Source organism: Eimeria necatrix, genomic scaffold (assembly GCF_000499385.1).
Source record: "Eimeria necatrix Houghton genomic scaffold, Enh_scaff545, whole genome shotgun sequence".
NCBI classification, from domain to species: domain Eukaryota; phylum Apicomplexa; class Conoidasida; order Eucoccidiorida; family Eimeriidae; genus Eimeria; species Eimeria necatrix.
This window is the reverse complement of record NW_013654414.1, coordinates 2,479-20,477: the sequence shown is the minus strand read 5'-3', so window position 1 is coordinate 20,477 and position 17,999 is coordinate 2,479. Positions and strand designations below refer to the sequence as shown.

General features: G+C 49.2%; 2 protein-coding genes across 2 annotated transcripts; both read left to right on the top strand.

Annotated features, from left to right (window-relative positions):
- Positions 1-12,714: 12,714 nt before the first annotated feature.
- On the top strand, positions 12,715-16,582 carry ENH_00062130 (endonuclease/exonuclease/phosphatase domain-containing protein, putative; the record flags this gene model as incomplete). Its single annotated transcript, XM_013582056.1, has 6 exons — positions 12,715-13,528; positions 13,737-13,844; positions 14,006-14,103; positions 14,237-14,312; positions 14,529-14,687; positions 14,964-16,582. 6 exons carry the CDS (start codon positions 12,715-12,717, stop codon positions 16,580-16,582), a joined length of 2,874 nt encoding a protein of 957 aa, XP_013437510.1.
- An 844-nt stretch (positions 16,583-17,426) lies between these two features.
- Positions 17,427-17,789, top strand: ENH_00062120 (hypothetical protein; the record flags this gene model as incomplete). The annotated part of the gene is made up of 1 exon (XM_013582055.1): positions 17,427-17,789. One exon carries the CDS (start codon positions 17,427-17,429, stop codon positions 17,787-17,789), a length of 363 nt encoding a protein of 120 aa, XP_013437509.1.
- Between the last annotated feature and the right edge of the window lie 210 nt (positions 17,790-17,999).

Below are 17,999 nucleotides of genomic sequence, written 5' to 3'. Positions count from 1 at the left end.
TCATCCCGACCCGCAAATACCATTGCGGAGATTTGGATCAACTATAAGTAAACAGTTCATTGACCGAATAGGCAGGTTCGCCAAGCAAGGAAATTCTTCGCATACGAATTTGCCTCGTCTGCCATGCGCACGCCACCGTCTTTCAAGAACGTTGGTCGTTGCTACGCCCTTCCCTATTGTAAGCTCCTTTTCACCGTGCATAGGACATATGAAAGTAAACTTCGCGATTGCGTAAGATAAAAGCTCAGAATGTAGTATCAACGCTAACTTTCTGCCCAGTCAGCATGTGGGTGCATTTTGTGTATCTTGCACACTACTGAAAGTATTGCAACAACAGTTCCTTCTTGTTTTACCAGTTGCCAGTTCCTGAAAATATGCTAGCGCTATTTTGAAGCTGTCAGCGCAGAGTTGCTCGCCACATTCACAATTTACTGTGATAGCGAGCGTAGCTGCACTGTTTAGTGAAAACACGGCTTCGCATTCTCACTGTCCTCACTTGCGCGCATCGTCCGGCCCTTGTTGGAAAAGTTAGTTCGTATTCGCAACGCTAAGCATCTTCCCAAACTGGCTCTCTGGCGTAGATAGATAGCACTACGATGTTTCATTTTCGACCGCCCACTACTCCTACTTCCTTTCAGATCCAGGCGATTAGTCAAAAGCTTACTAACTGACCTCTCAGGATGACGTTCCTGCATACACGAATTCTCTATCAACGGCCACAAAGTCATTAGAGGCAGCGACTTTTTTCAACGAACTTGAGTGCAACACTCAAGCGCTTTGCTGGCTTGTAGCCTCGGGAGCGTCACTGGGCCGAACACATGTAACTCATCTAGCACCATGCATTCCGAACGAACGCACCCTCAACACTAACCTGCCTTGTGCCTGCATAGCTCTTCTACGCACTATTGTCCAACACCCTTCCAATTACCGCACTGTCGTGCACAGTGGCTGGTTCAGGATGCTACGGACATGCATCTAGTGAGCCTAGAAGGGTGTCGCTTTTCCTTCGGTCAGCGATTCCTACGCTCTGTTCAGTCAAAACTCAGTCCAGCCGTGTGCAAAAGCACGCCTACGCCAGGAGGCATTCCATGGTGAAAACTCGGCCAAGCCTCTATAGAAGTAGATCCTACGTTGCAGCTGCACTTGAAACAACGTGCTTGTACCGGTATTTAGACTGTAAACTGGTGGTCTACTTGGATGGACAAGAAACGGGAGTACTTGTTTGTTTACTTGTGAGCCCTACTGTTTCTTGTGAAAGGTACTATTGTCTCGATCTAGTCCACTAGAACAGAACTAGGGGCCTCACCGCTTGCATCCAACGGTAACTCCCATTTACTGTACATATCAGTGGATGTACTGCGAGCCTCAAATGGGCTTGTACCCATGTGGCCTCAAGAGAACACAGCGTTTTATTTCAGAATGCCTTCCTAAGATCAGCTGCGTATAAGTGAACTCACGTGTTCCGGATCAGCTGGTTTAGTTTGCTTTCTACTTTACTTCAGCTTTCGTTCTACTTCACTTTACCTGATGCTGCTAATTCAGACGTAGTGCAGCATATTACGTCCAAAGAAAATCGTGCGCACTTCGCAGCTTACGTCCTGTGCTCGCCAAAAGTGAAACCCTTCTTGGGGCATCTCCGAATCCTTTCAATTAGTTTCCCTGTTTGCATTTTTCTTTGACGTTGTGACCTTCACAGTGAAGCGCAATGACAGTAGCACGATAATGGAAGTCAGCAGGCGTAGCTTTTGGGCCTTCTTTCACTCTGCAGCTGCAGTGTAACAAGACGCCGCGAAGACGCCGCTATTTAGAAACCATGTACACTAGAGCTCACTATGCAGGGCACAAAATCATAAGTTTCACAACATAGAGTCACCGAAGTGCTGTCCTTCTATGCAAAGTATCGACCTAAGTCTGATCAAAATAAGATTTTACGCCGCTGCCGGCATGTGGCATGTCGAGAAGCCGCAAACAAGTAACCAGCCCACCAAATCTGGGCCACTGAGCCACGCTTAGCTGGGAAAATAAACACCAGCTAGGCTTTCTTGGCATGCTGGGCATGAAAATGAGTAGCTTTTTGTCCCCCACCAGCCAGGCCTACGAGGCATAGAAACAGTTAGAGGTAGTTTTAAGCTCTCCTTCCCTCAGTCAATCAAGAAGCATTTACAAACGTACATTGCCTGCGACATGAGCTAGAATTTCGCAAATAGGCATCGGCCCAGCAAATGGACCACTGCGCTCTCCAGCAAACAAACAACTGGTGTTCTGAGAGATTCAGTGCTCACCTTCTGGTCAGCGAAGTTGAGCTAGAATTTTCCAAAAAGGCGTCAGTCCAGCAAATGGGTCACTGTGCTCTCCAGAAAACAAGCATTTGATATTCCGAGAGATCCAGGGCTTACCTTCTGGTCAGCGAAGTTGAGCTAGGATTTTCCAAAAATTGCGTCGGCCCAGCAATTGGGTCACTGTGCTCTCGTGCAAGCAAGCATTTGATATTCCGAAAGGTTCACGTCTCACCTTCTGCTCAGCCAAGTTGCCACTCCAGCATAGTCCAACGAAGAGTGAATAATTCAGCTTGTCGGTGAAAACATAATCATCTTCCTGAGCACGTGGGTTATTTTCATTCATGCCAGAACTCCATCAAAGCTCAACGAAGCTAAGAAGTGTTATTTTTCACCCTGCACGTTTCAGCAAGAAAAAGGAAGCTAGGGGAAGTATTCGTTGTTTTCGCATGCCTCGCACACATATGTCTTGATTCCCGGGGATACATGCACAATATCTCTCCGAGTAGTCCCACGCCGTACAGAGCGAAAACCCTACAACACTGCGGGCAGCGGACCGAGTGTCAAGTAGATGTTCGATTCCCGGATGAGGCACCAAAACTGACCTTCTATTCGTTCAAGGTACAAGGAAGCAGCCTGCACCCTTGGTAGCAGCCACAGTAGCAACGACTCCAAAATATTGTCTCCAAGAAATTTGTTCCCGTGTGGCAAGAAACCACGCACAGCTGAGTAGCCGCCATGACAGCTGCTGGAAATGAAGGCTAATCCATTTCCTTCAACGAGCTTAGAACTAGATCTCCAGATCCTAGGCATTGGCCCGCTTCGCCCAAGCCGCTTGAGTACATGAAACTGGGTCCCCAAAGCAATTCTTAACACCATTTGGAGTTACTGTCCCGTCTAGCGTCCTGAATATCCCGCCACCTGACAGCAAGAGACAAATATCTGATGGTCTCATATAGTCTCGCATATTCTGTGCAGGAGCTTGTAAATAACAATATGATGATCATACTTAAAAGGTTGGCCCAGTCCTCGATCCACTCTCTCTCTGAGTGTAGCTCACTGCTCCGACACACAGTGCCTTTCAGCTAGCAGCGCGCCCTACGTGTAAAGCATACAGGGAACAAAGGAGCAGGCATATTAGGGCTTCGGAAATTCCCGGCTCGTGGAGATGCCACCTTGTTGTGGTTATTCGTCGAGACAGCAAGTCGCTGATCTACGTGGGTGGCGATAAACAAAAGCCGCAGTGGTTTATGTGTGATGCGACTTCTTCCCTCAAATCCAAGATTTTGGGTAAAGCATACAGGGAACAAAGGAGCAGGCATATTAGGGCTTCGGAAATTCCCGGCTCGTGGAGATGCCACCTTGTTGTGGTTATTCGTCGAGACAGCAAGTCGCTGATCTACGTGGGTGGCGATAAACAAAAGCCGCAGTGGTTTATGTGTGATGCGACTTCTTCCCTCAAATCCAAGATTTTGCTGACCAGAGATAACAGGCAGGCCTAGTCGTTTGATAGCTACAACTTGCCATGAATACTGCTTGCGCAGTACTCGTCGTGCAGCTCCGCATCCATGGCATCAAGATCGTAACTTTGCTAGTCAGAATCACTTTGGGCTGCTGGCACGCCAGCGCCCTTGTTGTTTCAAGTCCTGCATGCAGCACCTAGTTTTGGACGTGTCGGTTGCCATCCTCAGCGCGAAAATCTCCTCTCGGCCGCAAAAGTCTGGAAGCTGCCACTCAAACATGCCTTCTACTCACCTCATATGAACGCAATTTCGCGCACCCCACTCACAGCACTTCTTTGTCATTCCGTTTTGAAGCTTTCGTGAAACGTTTTACTCGTACGCATTAGCCATCATTTTTTCAGCCATATAATTCAAGTTCAATAACAGATAAAAGTGTGGCATGAAGGTGCACCATCCCGCGACTTTACATGCGAGAGTCCGAAGTTTCCACGGATTTTCTACCCCCATTATATTGTCTGGTTTCTTCCCTTCTCCCCTCTGTCCAAATTAAAATTAACTTTGTGGATAGTAGAAGCAACAGCCAGAATTACAATGCATCGATACAGTCCTAGATAATGCTGAGTACGCATCTTTCTAGTGAAGCACCTGCAACGAAGCAAACTAACTCTTTTGGTGAAATTCTGACTCGCCCCTGCCCGTTAAAAACGAAATAGACTCAAATATATGCTCACCGGCTTCCGGTCCTTGCATGTTGTTTGTTCCACTTTTCTTCCCTCAGCCCCAAAATAAAGGTTGTCTCGGTCATGCACATCTCTTTAACTACATTTAAGCATGTCACTGCATGCTTGCAATGCTTCTGGTTCAGTTCATCAGCCTAGATGTCATCCCTTCCTCACGGAAATGCTTGACTGTAGGACGGTATGCCAGCTGCAATCCAGCATGAGTGCAATTCAGTTCTCCACGGTAGCGCTCGTGCAGTCAATCCGTTACAGAGCCACGTGTTCTTCAAGCCCTACGCCGTCTACAAGCTATTTTCGAAAATGCATATCTCGTGTCTGCTGTCCACAGATGTTGTTCGTTTAAGAAATCCCAGCAGCTTGTAAGCTCACTCCAGTCAACTAAGCAGGAATAACCACACAAGCAAAGGAACTCAAATAATCGCTACAGAAATGTATGCAGAGTTCACGTGCACAAGTCTTTCTGAATCTTTTAGACTGTCGCAGATGTTGCTGGCGTCGCGTAGTTGTAAAGCACAAACATGGGAGCCTTCTTGATGTTTTCTCACCGCTGTTGCGCCCGCAGCCAGAGCCTTTTGAAACCATTTGTTTTCCACGCCAACCCAGAGCACACGTTCCCCCATCGTGCCGTACTGCCCAATGCTGTCGCGTATTTCGTGATTGCATAGCAAAAAGACCGCCTTGGAATCATCTCTGGAAATTCATTTTATCCCGTCCTCAACGAGCGGTCGGAAAACTCGAGTCACATTGCCATGCGTCGAAAATTTGGCACTTTCCAACGATTTACGCATTAGCTGAGGAAACAGCCTTTTTCTGCTTTGATTTTGTGGCGTAAAGCTGAACCCAGTTCTCAAATTTTACAAAGCGCGCGCTCAGACCCGTTGAGTCACAATGTATTTAGTCCCACGCGGCAAGGTACCTTACGTGCCCCATTCTCATTTGTATCACATTTTCATTGCGTCTAAAGTTCGCACTGTTCACCTTGAGGAAAAATGCACACGGCCGCCGGTGAACTTCGCGCGCCGGCGCCTTATTTCTTTTCCAGCATTCACAAATTATCCTTACTTGCACCCAGGGCTGTGGTCCATTTATCTCTAATAGGGGAGACGGAGCTAGGGGTTTTCTCAGTTGCTACCAGAGTGAGGTTGAAAGGCTCACCCCGCACGTAGTTCGGAGAGGCAGCGTCTCATCTCCAAGATTTCTCTCCACTCGAGTCGAAACTTGTCTTCCTTTAAGCTCTCCAAAGCATGCCATAACCAAATAGATTGTGGCTAGAGCAGCAGAGATGATGACAAGGAGACGTAGTCCGTAGCTTTCCCTACTTGACCTCAGGAGCCACGCAGCTCTCGGCAAATGCGAGCTAAGCTTCTTCGGCAGCAGGAGCGTATTTTGGTCAATGCGATTTGGGGCATTATACACGATCGAGGATTCTGCTAAACTCAGTCGAAGCTCCGAGAAAGAGGACGATTCCTCGGCACAGTTCTTCGCTGCCAAAGTCAGGCTACAGGACTAGACAAGTTTGCAATTTGAGGAAGACTAAATAGCTCGATTTAATCAGCATTTTGAAAGGTACTTTGTTTAGTAGATCTCTGTTGTTTGCAGTGAACAAGAGAACCAGCCGTTGGTAACGCTAAACAGCTTTAACGAAAACGTCGATAACTTTAGAGGAATTCAGGAGATAGTGACACCACGGGACCGTTCATCTGAAGAAAAAAACTGTTCGATAGTACCATGGAACAACTCAGAAGAGCAATGGGACAGAGGGCTTAGATGTAGTGCAGTGAAATCGCATCACGTTTGTACCACACTACCACACAGTGTGGCGATTGCCAGCGGACTTCATGTCCGACACGGTGGTCACAAATGCGTAGAATGCCCACCATAAACTAGGTGGCAATGATAGCTCGCATGCTTCAACTTTTCTGGCTTCCTTTTTAGCAATAGTTTTGAGCTTCTTATAGTATTAGGCCTGAATGCAGCGACCCGCTCGTAACATACCAGATCTTTCCGGTCGAAGTTCTTTTCATGCGACTCCTTAAGTACAGCGAGCAAATGAAGCATTTTGCTTGTATATGAGTATGCATTACTTTGACACATTTGTTTGTATAATGTCTAAGCGAAGAATCCGCAGCGTCCCATTACAATCCGACCCATTTATTGGCACGATGCAACGCGTCTGCACAATTACTGCTGTAGCTGTCCGACCAGCCGCTGCATACGAAAGACAACGGCGACGTAGCTTTCGCCTTCTGCAAATAATACGCACTTCAATAAATTAACTTTTTTCTGGCATGTCTGAATGCAAGAACACGTCGACTTCAAACCAACGATGTGCTCATACACGCCTACGCTCCACTGGGTGGTTCTTCAACACAGCTTCCGATCAAGCAAACGGTCAGCAGCCATCCCCGTAGTTAATATTCACAAAGTTTGCATTTTGCTTGCTAAAGTTCAGATGAATGGCACAACAAAAATCACGTAAAGTGCTTGCTATGCAATGACATTTGAATTTCTACAATTGCCTTCATTCACATCCGGGGTGTTAACTCTGCTGTCTTTCGAGTGCGGTGCATGCTGACCCCATCAAATGCCAGCAACTATCCCGCAGACATGATGAAAACCAAAGTATCTATTAATTTCAAGAAATTCATGGGGGTGTTTGTACTGCTAAACAACCACTTGGAGAGTTCTAGAGGCCGGCTTTGGTAGCTTGTTGTTCTACAGCGGTGGGATCCAGCTGTGGAGGGATTCTGTGAGAGCGAGGGAAGAAAAGGCTTCCAAGAAGATAGCAGGCTCCGTTCCGTATGAATAGTGTGGCTACTAATAGCTAGTATGTCTTGACGAGGCGTTTTCATCGACGATAGTATGTAGAATTGATGCAGTTGTCATGGAGCTCGTGATGAACGGCTGGCATTACTTGCAGCGCCCCATGCTAGCCAGGGGAGTGAAAGCGCGAGTTTCTAGACAGAAGGATCGTTTGTGCCACAGAAGCTCTGTAGAAATTGAGTGACAGGGGCGCGTAGGACGCCAGCCAGAGCTTGCATCTCAGGAGGTAGAAGGCGATTCATCTTACTATGTGGCACGACGAGACACTGCAAACGGGCAACTCGATTACTGTCACTTTCCGGGCATTTTTCTGTGATCTTTGATTCCGTTCTATATCTCAACTGTTCAAAACGAAGTAGAGACGGGGGTTATCACGCCTTGAACTGCTCTAAATATCCTTTTAATCCGTTGATTCTCCAACGGATTCCTATACTGGCAAAACCAGGGTTGCATCTCAGGAGGTAGAAGGCGATTCATCTTACTATGTGGCACGACGAGACACTGCAAACGGGCAACTCGATTACTGTCACTTTCCGGGCATTTTTCTGTGATCTTTGATTCCGTTCTATATCTCAACTGTTCAAAACGAAGTAGAGACGGGGGTTATCACGCCTTGAACTGCTCTAAATATCCTTTTAATCCGTTGATTCTCCAACGGATTCCTATACTGGCAAAACCAGGGACGCCTTATGGAATTGCTCTGGAGCAACTTAAGACAAAATTCAGTGCGCCCCCAGCAAGTCACCCACTTGGCGCTGCATTTAGGAGCCCTCAGCACGCCCCAAAACAGATGGAACAGCTCAGCAGCCACCTCTAGAAAACTAAAAAAATGCGCGTTGAATGGTTTTCCTGGCATGCATGCAAGGCGTACACTGTGCCCGTATAGCCCTCCTACCTACTTGCGTTCTACCTCTTTGCTTTCCCTGTGCGCTCGATGCTTCATCTTACAGCGGCGTACAAAGAAAAATTGTGTCCTTTAGCTTTTCTTGTTTAGGAAGGCCTGGTGTTTCTCGTACGTGCTGGGGTGCCTTCTCAGTTTTAGGCGCACAACTCATCGAAACGAGCTGTGTAATGCCATGCAATTGTAGTACGTTAGCCAGAAGCAAGATATTCAGGAGTCACTGGCACATAAATATGTTTGGAAACAAAGCTGTTCATCCATCTGTAGCATTTAGACATCAGAGGAAGATCCATATCCATATACCAACAAGAACTGGCCAATGTGTGCACGGCTTGATGCACGTACTTAGCTTTGTCGCTTGCATCTCTGAAACTAAGCACACGGCGTACGTAGATGAGCACTGAAGAAAATGCTACTCGCTCGAAAGATCTTAACTCGCGCAAAAGTAGAATTTGACCGCAGGAACCGAAACATGTATGCACACTTCTCAAGCTTAAAATTGATTTGCACCCCACTAGGTGCAGATCGGCCTTGGCGAGCTCCCTCCATCGCAAAGAGACGTAAAGCCTGGAGGGCCATTACTGAGGCAACGCAGACGGCTTCAGCAGAAAGTGGTATGCTTTACCCGGTCAACAACTGCAGGTACCGTCTATCTCTGGAAGCTTATGGTCGTTACATTCTCGCCATGTCGAAGGCAGACTGTTCCCGACTGGACACCAGACGCCAACCAACAGACGATTAGGACGTCATTTGGGAGCTCATTAAGTTTCGAAAAGGGTCTTATTCTGGTCCTGTGCTCAAAGCGTTCACCGTGCACCAGCACGCAATCCCTTTTCTGCAAAATACGGAGCGAAGGGCCGCCCGGAGCTGTTAAAGGGGTGAGGCGAATCGACTGGCCGTTCTTTTAAAACTGTGAGATCTTCAAAAAGAAATCGTACTGTCATCATGGCAGGTGAGCATTTTCATTTGGTTTGTGATTACGTTTGTGAAGCTGGTACGGATGCCTGTGATACTTGCATGAATTTGGCTTGTGTTGACCTTTCAGCATGTGAAGCCCATGTAAATCTGGTGCTTTTCTCCAGTTTATATCCAGTGCATCGCATTGGCTTCGTGCTATCTTTTAGGTACCTGCTCTCCGCTCAGATCACAAGTTGGGGTGAAGTGCACTTGTTGTAACACGTGCAAGGAAGAACTTCCTTCTTTTGCCAGCAAAAAGATTTTTAAACGCTCAGATATAAATGGTTTTGGTTCATTCAGCGAAACAGCCTATACCCAGATTAAGGCAACGTTCAAAGACCCCTCCCTGGTAGCATATCCTGTTGCTTATATTGTGGCTCATAAAACAGGTCAGCACGCCAGCGTCCCTGTAGTGGAAATACGTGTACCAGCATGAACAATATAGATGGCGAACAACACGAATTTCACGGTACACAAGACCTCTTGGAGTGCCGATCAACGGGCTGAAGGAGCCATCGGGCCGCTACTCATGTAAATTGTGACAGTAGTGGTGTTTGTCATGCCGGAAACTGCTATTGTGGTGTTTGTATGGTTCAAAATTCATCCAAAAAGTGTGCTTCTGAATGCTCACGAAGCCACATTCTAGCTCAACTGAGGACCATGGCCGACGGCTGAATATTACGGCCAACAGGTCTGCTCTGGCATAATGATCGCCTGGGGGATGCACTGCCTTAAAGGTACCGCCGCTACAAGTTTGGTTCATAAACGGATGTGGTTTGCACAGTATTGTGAACAGACCGACGAAGGCGCTGAAGGCGCTTTACATCTCTCCCCAGAAAATCAATCGTGATCTGACTTGTGCCGCTGGAGTGTGAGATGAGTCCCCAAGGTGCCCTGATAGCTCTCCTCTCCGGCTTTGGGCCATGAAAATGCATTCCTTCCAAAATTTCCTTCAAAAACGGAGAGCCTTCATTTGTGGTCGACTGCGTTTGATTCACAAAATGGCCGCGAATTCATGCAGTGCCTGCTGCTGCTCGCTCCAATTCACGGACCCACCTCTCATCTACTCAAGAAAGCGCAGAAGTCTAGGGCTCACTGACTGTAAGCCCACTCTCCAGCATGTTTTGACTCGTCTCAAGCATTCCGACGCTGCATGTAGCTTCTGCTTACGCCCATTACTCTGAGCGCAAGTTTGTTCACCCAGGTTTCTGCAGTGTGGCGCCCCTACGAACCAGTCCATACCAGCAGACGCGCAGCATCTCGTGACGGACCTTGCGGCCTACCCAGATGAGCTGCAGTTTGGTTAGCAAGCTCACCAACTGCTGCTCTGAACTACGGAAAACCAACCTAGACACCAACCTAGACGCAATGTGCGCTAAGTGCGTCAACTTGTGATTTAGGGCTGCACGGCGGAAAGGTGAACATCAGGTGCAAGAGTTTTCGATGGAACAAACCTGAACATTTCGTGGCATTCACAGCAGTTTGCGTATGCTTAATGATATTCTCATAAAGTTAAGGGCTGACATATATTAGATCAGTTATTTCGCGCACATCGCTGGCTGGTGCCAGCACCCGCCCCACGGATACCAGCATTTAATCCTTCTGTTGTTCCTGGAACTTACACTTGCTGATTCGCAACGAGATGCTTCTCCTCGAACAGGCCAGCTCTGGAACAAATATGCAGGAGAAGATGTCCCAACTCAATCAGTGACAGAGGGCAGGTCTCTCTGTTTAGTAAGAAACATCCCAAGCCGCATGCCTCAGTAGCTCCTAGAAATGAGTTAATAGCGTGGTAAGTGCAGGTCATGTAACCTTCCCAAAACTCCGCCAGACTGCGCATTAGGCCCAGTACTGAAGAAGTGTTTGTGCGGCTTACTATTTCTGTATCTGTTTAGACACTCGATCCAACGCTCTTGAGCCCCGTCTCTGTCTGAAACTTCAGCCGTCAATGAGAAATACCGCTGCGTGCAGTGGCTGCCTCCACTGAAATTTAGTTGACTAACGGTTAGGTAGTTGTAAGAGCTTTATTCGCGGTTGTCTGGGCGCAGGAGGCTCTGCACAGAAGAAGCTTTCAGTTTCCAACTAGTTTATGACGTAGCGCTGCCAACTTCCACTTCTTTGTTTTCTGTAGACCTTTTCCCGCAGCATTTTCTTCCCGAGAAAAAGGCAACCAGCTCTTTGCTGCGTGTAACTGGAATCGGACACTCCACACAACGTGGAGATAAACACGAACAGCACCTCACGCCAGCGATGCACAGCTCCCTGTCCTGCCGCACTGCACTTGCGCTAAAATTTCTAATACAATCAATTTGCATGCGGAGTGCTACTGCATCAAGCCACACTCGTTCAGCATGCAGGACTACAAACACGCCAAACCCGAGCAACGTGTCACGCACATAAAAAAACGCGGGACACCCCGGGTGTAGCATGATCCACATCCATCGAAACCCACAGGACAAAAAGACAGGACACGTGTGCTTACCAGCAATACCCAAGGAATGAGCGAAGCTTCTGCTGTGTCGCGCTCCACTACCACAGGCGCGAGACACAGAAAACCCTTCGTACTTTCCAATCAGCCGTGATAGCCTGAACCACGAAACTGCTGGCCTCTGTTCATAAAGAGGGGAGAGATCCATGGTGTTAAGTGCTCGCTATTACAGAGCTTCCCCATGTGTGACCACTCTTGAAAATGGTGACAGTATCTGAGAGCCGATTAATATCATTCCCATAAAACTGGCGAAAGGATTCTCTGCCCAACATTCGGAATCTTAGGAAGCTAAAATCTCATGCAAATGATCCTACATTGTTTTCAGGTAGCCACAGGCCGCATGCACGGCCTGCTGCTATTGCATCTAAAACTACAGCAAAGCACCATCACAAAAGGTAAAAAAGAGCAGATCCGCCAATTCAAGACAGAAACAACAGACAAAGATACGCTGCGTCGTGAGGAATTTACGATTCGGCATTGTCGACGGCTTTGGAAGCAGCAGTGCTTGTCTGCAGGATCGCCTCAAGGGGCTTGAATTGGTCGGTGTTTCATTTTGGGCTCGGTGTGGCCGTCAGTTGCCGCTTTCACAGCTCCGCTTGTTTTTAAGGCAAATTTATCCGTTATTTGGGACCTACTGTCATAAAGAATTGGCGGAAAATCGCCAAGAGGAGCGTTTCATAGACGACTCCACACAAGCTGTTCTGCGAGGAAGCAGCGCACTTTGCCTGTCTCTTACTTTACTGGAGTTGCAGAGCTCGCACAAGATTCGATGCTAGAAGACTATCAGGGTGAAGTCGAAGTCTATTTCTTACAGCGTAGGCACAGAAGCTCCACCGGATGCTCTGGGCTCTTCACGTCAGCGGATGCTCTAAGTGGCGTCTTAAGTGGGCGTTTGCTCGCTTTGCAATTCTCAAGTAGGTACCGATCGCCGCAGCGACATTGTTTCCCTTTGTAGGATGACGTCCGAGCTTCATCTAATTGCCAGTACTCTAGCTGCTCGCATTTGCTTGCATTGGTGGAGCTTTCCTGTGCTAACCGCATATGCTACTTATTGGTAGATGCCTAGATGAACAACAACATATCCGGCGGTCATCAGAAGGCCTTCATGTGGGAGCTCACCGACACTGATGAAGGCGCAAGCTCCAACTCACCTGTTTCTTCTATTCATTCTGGGTACAACGCAGTGGCACGTGGTCCAGCAGTCAATGCTAGGAGTAGCGGCAACCAAGCCAGCAGTATGAGCACCAGCGCCTTTGGCACCAGGAATGAACGTGAGGAGTACATCTGTCATTCGAGAGCCGGAATTTGCCATTTCGCTGACCAACCGCCCTGCTCACGGCTGTTTCTCGCTGATCCTATGCATGCATCAGCATTGCAGTCCGGGGGAGTGGAAAAGGAAGTGTATTCGAAAGTGCCACTCGCTGAAGCTAAGTGCTGCGGAAATTCGGAGGCTGCTGCGTCACCTGTAAGTGGCGACGAAACAAATGCTGAGTTGGAGGCGGGCAACCCGTTGCTGCGTGGTAGGGCGGAAAGTAAGAGCGAACTTGACGGCGTAGAGGGAGAGATGGAGCACCGCGGGATCCAGAGAGACGCATCTTCTTCTGCTGAGAAGGGTACTGACGCCGGGGGCGAGGAACAGATTGAAGGCGAGGATAGCCGGAGCCCACGAGATGCTCAGTCTGCAAGAACAGACGAGACGGAAGCCGCTACTCCGAGTCGTGGGGCGTCGACAATGCAAGGGGAAGACAGGACGACGCAGACGCGCCTAGATGAACTATCTTTACTTTCTTTCAATGCGGGGCTTCTAGAGTACAAACTGTGCGGCCTTCGCGTTTACCAAAATCCTCCCTTCACTCAGCGCCGACTTCATCACATTCCTGGTAAGTTAAGCTTTATTCGTGTACCGGCGATGTTTACTAGCTTGTCCTTCGCCTTCCTTTTAGCTTGAAAGGGGTTCGTTTGTACGCCGTTTGCTGGCCGTTGTATAGACTCGAATTGTACTGGTGTGCTTTTAGCTTAACTGGCCGTAGTTGCTGCTAATTAAAGCTAATTTACATGTCTTCCTTTTAGCTACGCGCATTTTAACAGCGGCAATACTCTCAACGGGGGCTGACATCATTTGCCTGCAAGAGGTGTACGGAGAAAACCACGCCGACTTTATCATTGAGAGCACTCGCCATAAACTGCCTTTTGTTGGTAAGCTGCTCTGGCATCCATTTGTGCGTTTCGCTCCCTCTTTTCCTGACCGTAGGGTGTCTGTCTCCGTGCCGTACTTTCAGACTGAAATTACGTGAGCAAGTCAGTTCCCCGGGTGCATGGCTAGGGGCTTAAGGACTGTGAATGTTCAATTGTTTTAGGTCGCCGCACGTCTGGGGGTCGTTTCGCACTTCACAATGGCCTAATGGTCCTTAGCAGGTTTCCGATCGTCCATACTCAGTTTCACAAATTTGAAGATGTGGGCGAGCTTACGGCGGGTGCACGCTGATACGAAAATTTGTTCATTTAATTTGGAAGGACTCATTAACACAGCCTCGACGTTTCTAGAGTCGTAAAGATTTGCGGTCCTTTTCTTGTCTACAACACTGCAGGTGACGTACATCGAGCGCTGTTTTGCTTCGAAGGGGATGTTGGAAGTAGCCATCGACGTGCCTTCTATCGGTGTTAGTAAGCAATATTCTGACCTTCAATAGGGCTATTTGACGAAAGCATCCAATGCTGATTTAGAAGATGCAGTTTCACGATATCCAGGCTTCCTTCCGTTTCCTTGTTGAGTTCGATGGCTCTATGGACGACGAAATCAGCAGCTGAATTTGGGTGTAATGGCTTGTGGCTGACGCTGCCGTGGTGTCGTTGCTTCGCGGGCCTCCTTTCTTTCTTCAGTTGCTGTTTTTAATATCCATTTGGCGAGTGGAGCCGTCGACCCAGAGTCCCGCTATGTTGAAGACGTGCGAGCAGCAGAAATTCGCCAGCTGTTGAAAGCCTGCGATGCTGCAGCAGACAGAGGCCATGTGCCTCTCGTTATTGGCGATCTTAATGCAGGTGCGAGGACCCTGTAGTGCGCTGTTGACACATTCCATAGCCTCCGGTGATGGCGTTGCTCTTCGTAGCGCTAATGGATAACGAGTTTAATAGGAAAGATTTGAGCTGTTTTGGGGCGTGTAGTTCACGAGCATTCGTAGTGGTTGCATGCGGCCCAGCGGCTTCGATAATTTCTGTGGAGTGGGCCTTCGCATGCTGCGTTTACACAGTTGGAAGCGTCAGTTTTTGGCTGTTCATGGTCCAAGCGCTTTATTGCCTTTTTTGCTGCATGCACAGCCCCCCACTTATGCGCTTCAAATTACAAGTGCTTCGTGGAGCGAGGCTGGCGGGACTGCTGGTTGCACGTGCATGGGCATCAGCGACACTTGCTGCAGCATCATCTTCTGCACCAGCAGCAGTTGCTGGATGAGCAGCAGCTAGATGACCAAGGAATCGAGCTTCACGATCGGCACATTCGTCGGGACCTGTTCGTGCGTGTTAGACGACAGCGGCGCATGAGGATGCACACAGAACCAGGGCAGAGGGGACTGCATGCACATCCGGCTGCTCTGTCACAGGTGACGCCGCCTTCTGGAAGCACTGTGCAGCATCACGTGCTCAACAAATCTGATGCTGCACCTTCTGCCAGTGTGACATCGGATGCAGACATAAGTGACACCGAAGGAGAACAGAAGCAACAGCTGCTGGGTCAGCGGCAGAGCCTACAAGCGCGATCCTCACAGAGGAGTGGTCCTCGAGAGCAGTCAGTTTTACGGAGCAGTGGCACTGGTCAACGAGACAGCAGCATGTTTTTCGGTAACATCACCAGCTACCCGTCTAGTGAGAACTGTAGACGGGGTCGCACAGGAGGTTCGAGCCGCCGTTTTCCTCACCAGGAATGTGTAGAGTTGTCCAATTGTGACTCTAGTGATGCAGCAACAACGGCACCGCGCAACATCTCAGGCAGAAATAGCAGCGCGCTAAGTGCTAGCGCAGGCGAGGAAGATAGTGCCAGTTTGCCCTCCAGAGGGTTACTTGGGGGCTACTTTGGCAGGGCAGGTGGAGGCGTACAGCTCCCTTTGGCTTTTGAGTTGCCGGCTGCTGCAGCCTGGGCCCACCGCGAGTTTTTTTTGACAGCAAAGCGGCGGCTTATTGAGCAACAGCAGAAGTGGCTGGGTGGTGGGGACAAAGCACCTGTCCTGGATGTACGTCTCTCACTTTCAGCGCCCCAGCACCAGCAGCGGGGTGTAGACGCAACCCCGCTTGCCAGTGACTGTTCGCTGGCGTCCTGCAGCACGGCCCTTACTGCAGTACAGGGCGGCGACAAAAGTCTGATGCCGGGCAAAGCGTGGCGTTCTGTAGCGCTTGCAGTTGCACCTGCACAAAGCCATTGGAACAGCGAGGGGACTGATGGTTCTGTAGCAGATTGGCTGCTTTCAGACACGGACGAAGAGACCGAGTCCGGGGAAAGCGGTGATACCGTCATACAATGCGCTTCTGACGAAGATAGGGCAAATTACTCGCGCCGAGACTTTACATGGGACCCGGAGAATCCACTGAACTCTATTGGGCCTCATGCAGGTTGTCACGGGCTCCGTTGTGACTACGTGTTTTTGCCTCCTCATCAATTTGCGGGGGGTCTATATCCGTTTCTTCCGGTTGCCGCTGATATCCTCATGAGGGACCCCCGTGTCCTAGTTGATGCCTGCTGCTTCGGTTGCTTCGGGGAAGTGATGCTTGTGACACTGAGCGATCACTACGCCATCCGTATCACCCTGAGGCGGAGCACAGACACTGATATCGCAGATTTTTGGGGGTCATGCGCTGCAGAAGCGGCAGCTCTTAGGTCAGCCACACAGGCAGAAAGAGCTCCATTGGCTGCCAGCCGTGAAGCAAGCCTACAGGCGAGCGAATAGTATGGCCTGCTTGTAGTTACGCCGTAAATTTTTGTTTGTGTGGAAGGGTCGGGGACGATTGGCAGTCACGCTTTCTAGAAAGGTTTGTCAACGGGACCTGCGATCTTCACGCTATTCGCGTAGCAACCTCTGTACCGCAAGGGACTTCGAGTGGAAGTACCACGAGAACTTCTAGTGCAGCGAACTGCACGCCATACCTAGGTGATGGAGAACATTGCGACAAGCGAATACAGTAGTTGGTACCGGGACGTCCATAGTTGAGCCGAAGAAGTCTACTTTCGAGGTTTGCTATCCACGTCTAGTTTGGTTTGATAGGATGGACTGCGTGGTTTCCAGAGACTGCAACTCCAGTTAGCCTGGTTGCAGTTTAGCACTGGCTTTTAAGGCCCTTTCTACAGTTGGTGGAGTGCAAATTAGCAGCTACAGAGGGTTTGACTGTAAACTCGCATTGCCGTTAGCACTATCGAGCGATCTTACTACGGCAAAACAGGACGCATCGAGACACGAAAAAAAATCCTATTGAAAGAGGCTATTACGTGAACCCCATTGACCTTAATTTTTTCCTTAGCTAAGGGGAGAACAACGTGCTGCTTAGCCCGATTCAATATTACTGGTATGGTTTTCGGAAATCTTGTTGCCGCCAGGTGACGTTCGGCCACATCCGCTGGAGAGAAGCATCTCTTGGGCTGAGAAGCCTCGTAGCCAGAAACCTGCAGGCATTCTTCAACAGCTTGTCATCCCTTCTCGTCGGTGGGCACATGTAAGCCTCGACTTTATCACAGATCTTCCCCTTACAACGACAGGGCACAACTCGATTCTCGTGATGCTCGACTCCCTCAGCAAGATGGCCGATTTTGGTCCTGCAAAGAAGTCATTCGCAGCAGCCGACACAGTGGAGCTTCTCGCAGACCGTATTATCCGCCATCATGGCTTTCCAGAGGTGCTCATTCGGACCGAGACCCCCGCTTTCAGTCGGATCTCTGGCAACAACTCTGTAGCGGCTCTAATACCAAAGGCTGCATGTCCTCGTCCCGCCATCCACAAAGCGACGGTGAAACTGAAAGGGTTAACCGCACACTCGAGCAGATGCTTCGGACCTACATCCAATCTGACGAACGCCAGTGGGAGCGTTTGCTTCCGGCCTTGGAACTTGATTACAACACGACAAGCCATTCAACTGCCGAGCTCTTTCCCTCCAAGGTCATGATTGGCGAGAATCCGTTGACGGCTGCAAGTCTTGATATCGAAGGCGCGGTAGCCCCTACGCTCACTCTTCCGATGACTAAGCTTTTCCGGCAGCTCTGCAACAGAGCACACAGTCACATCCTGTCGCTACCGCACACATCATCCCTTTACCACGGCTAAGCGGCCTAGAACGCTCGTCTCCAACCACGCTTAGACCCACCTCTTTAAATAT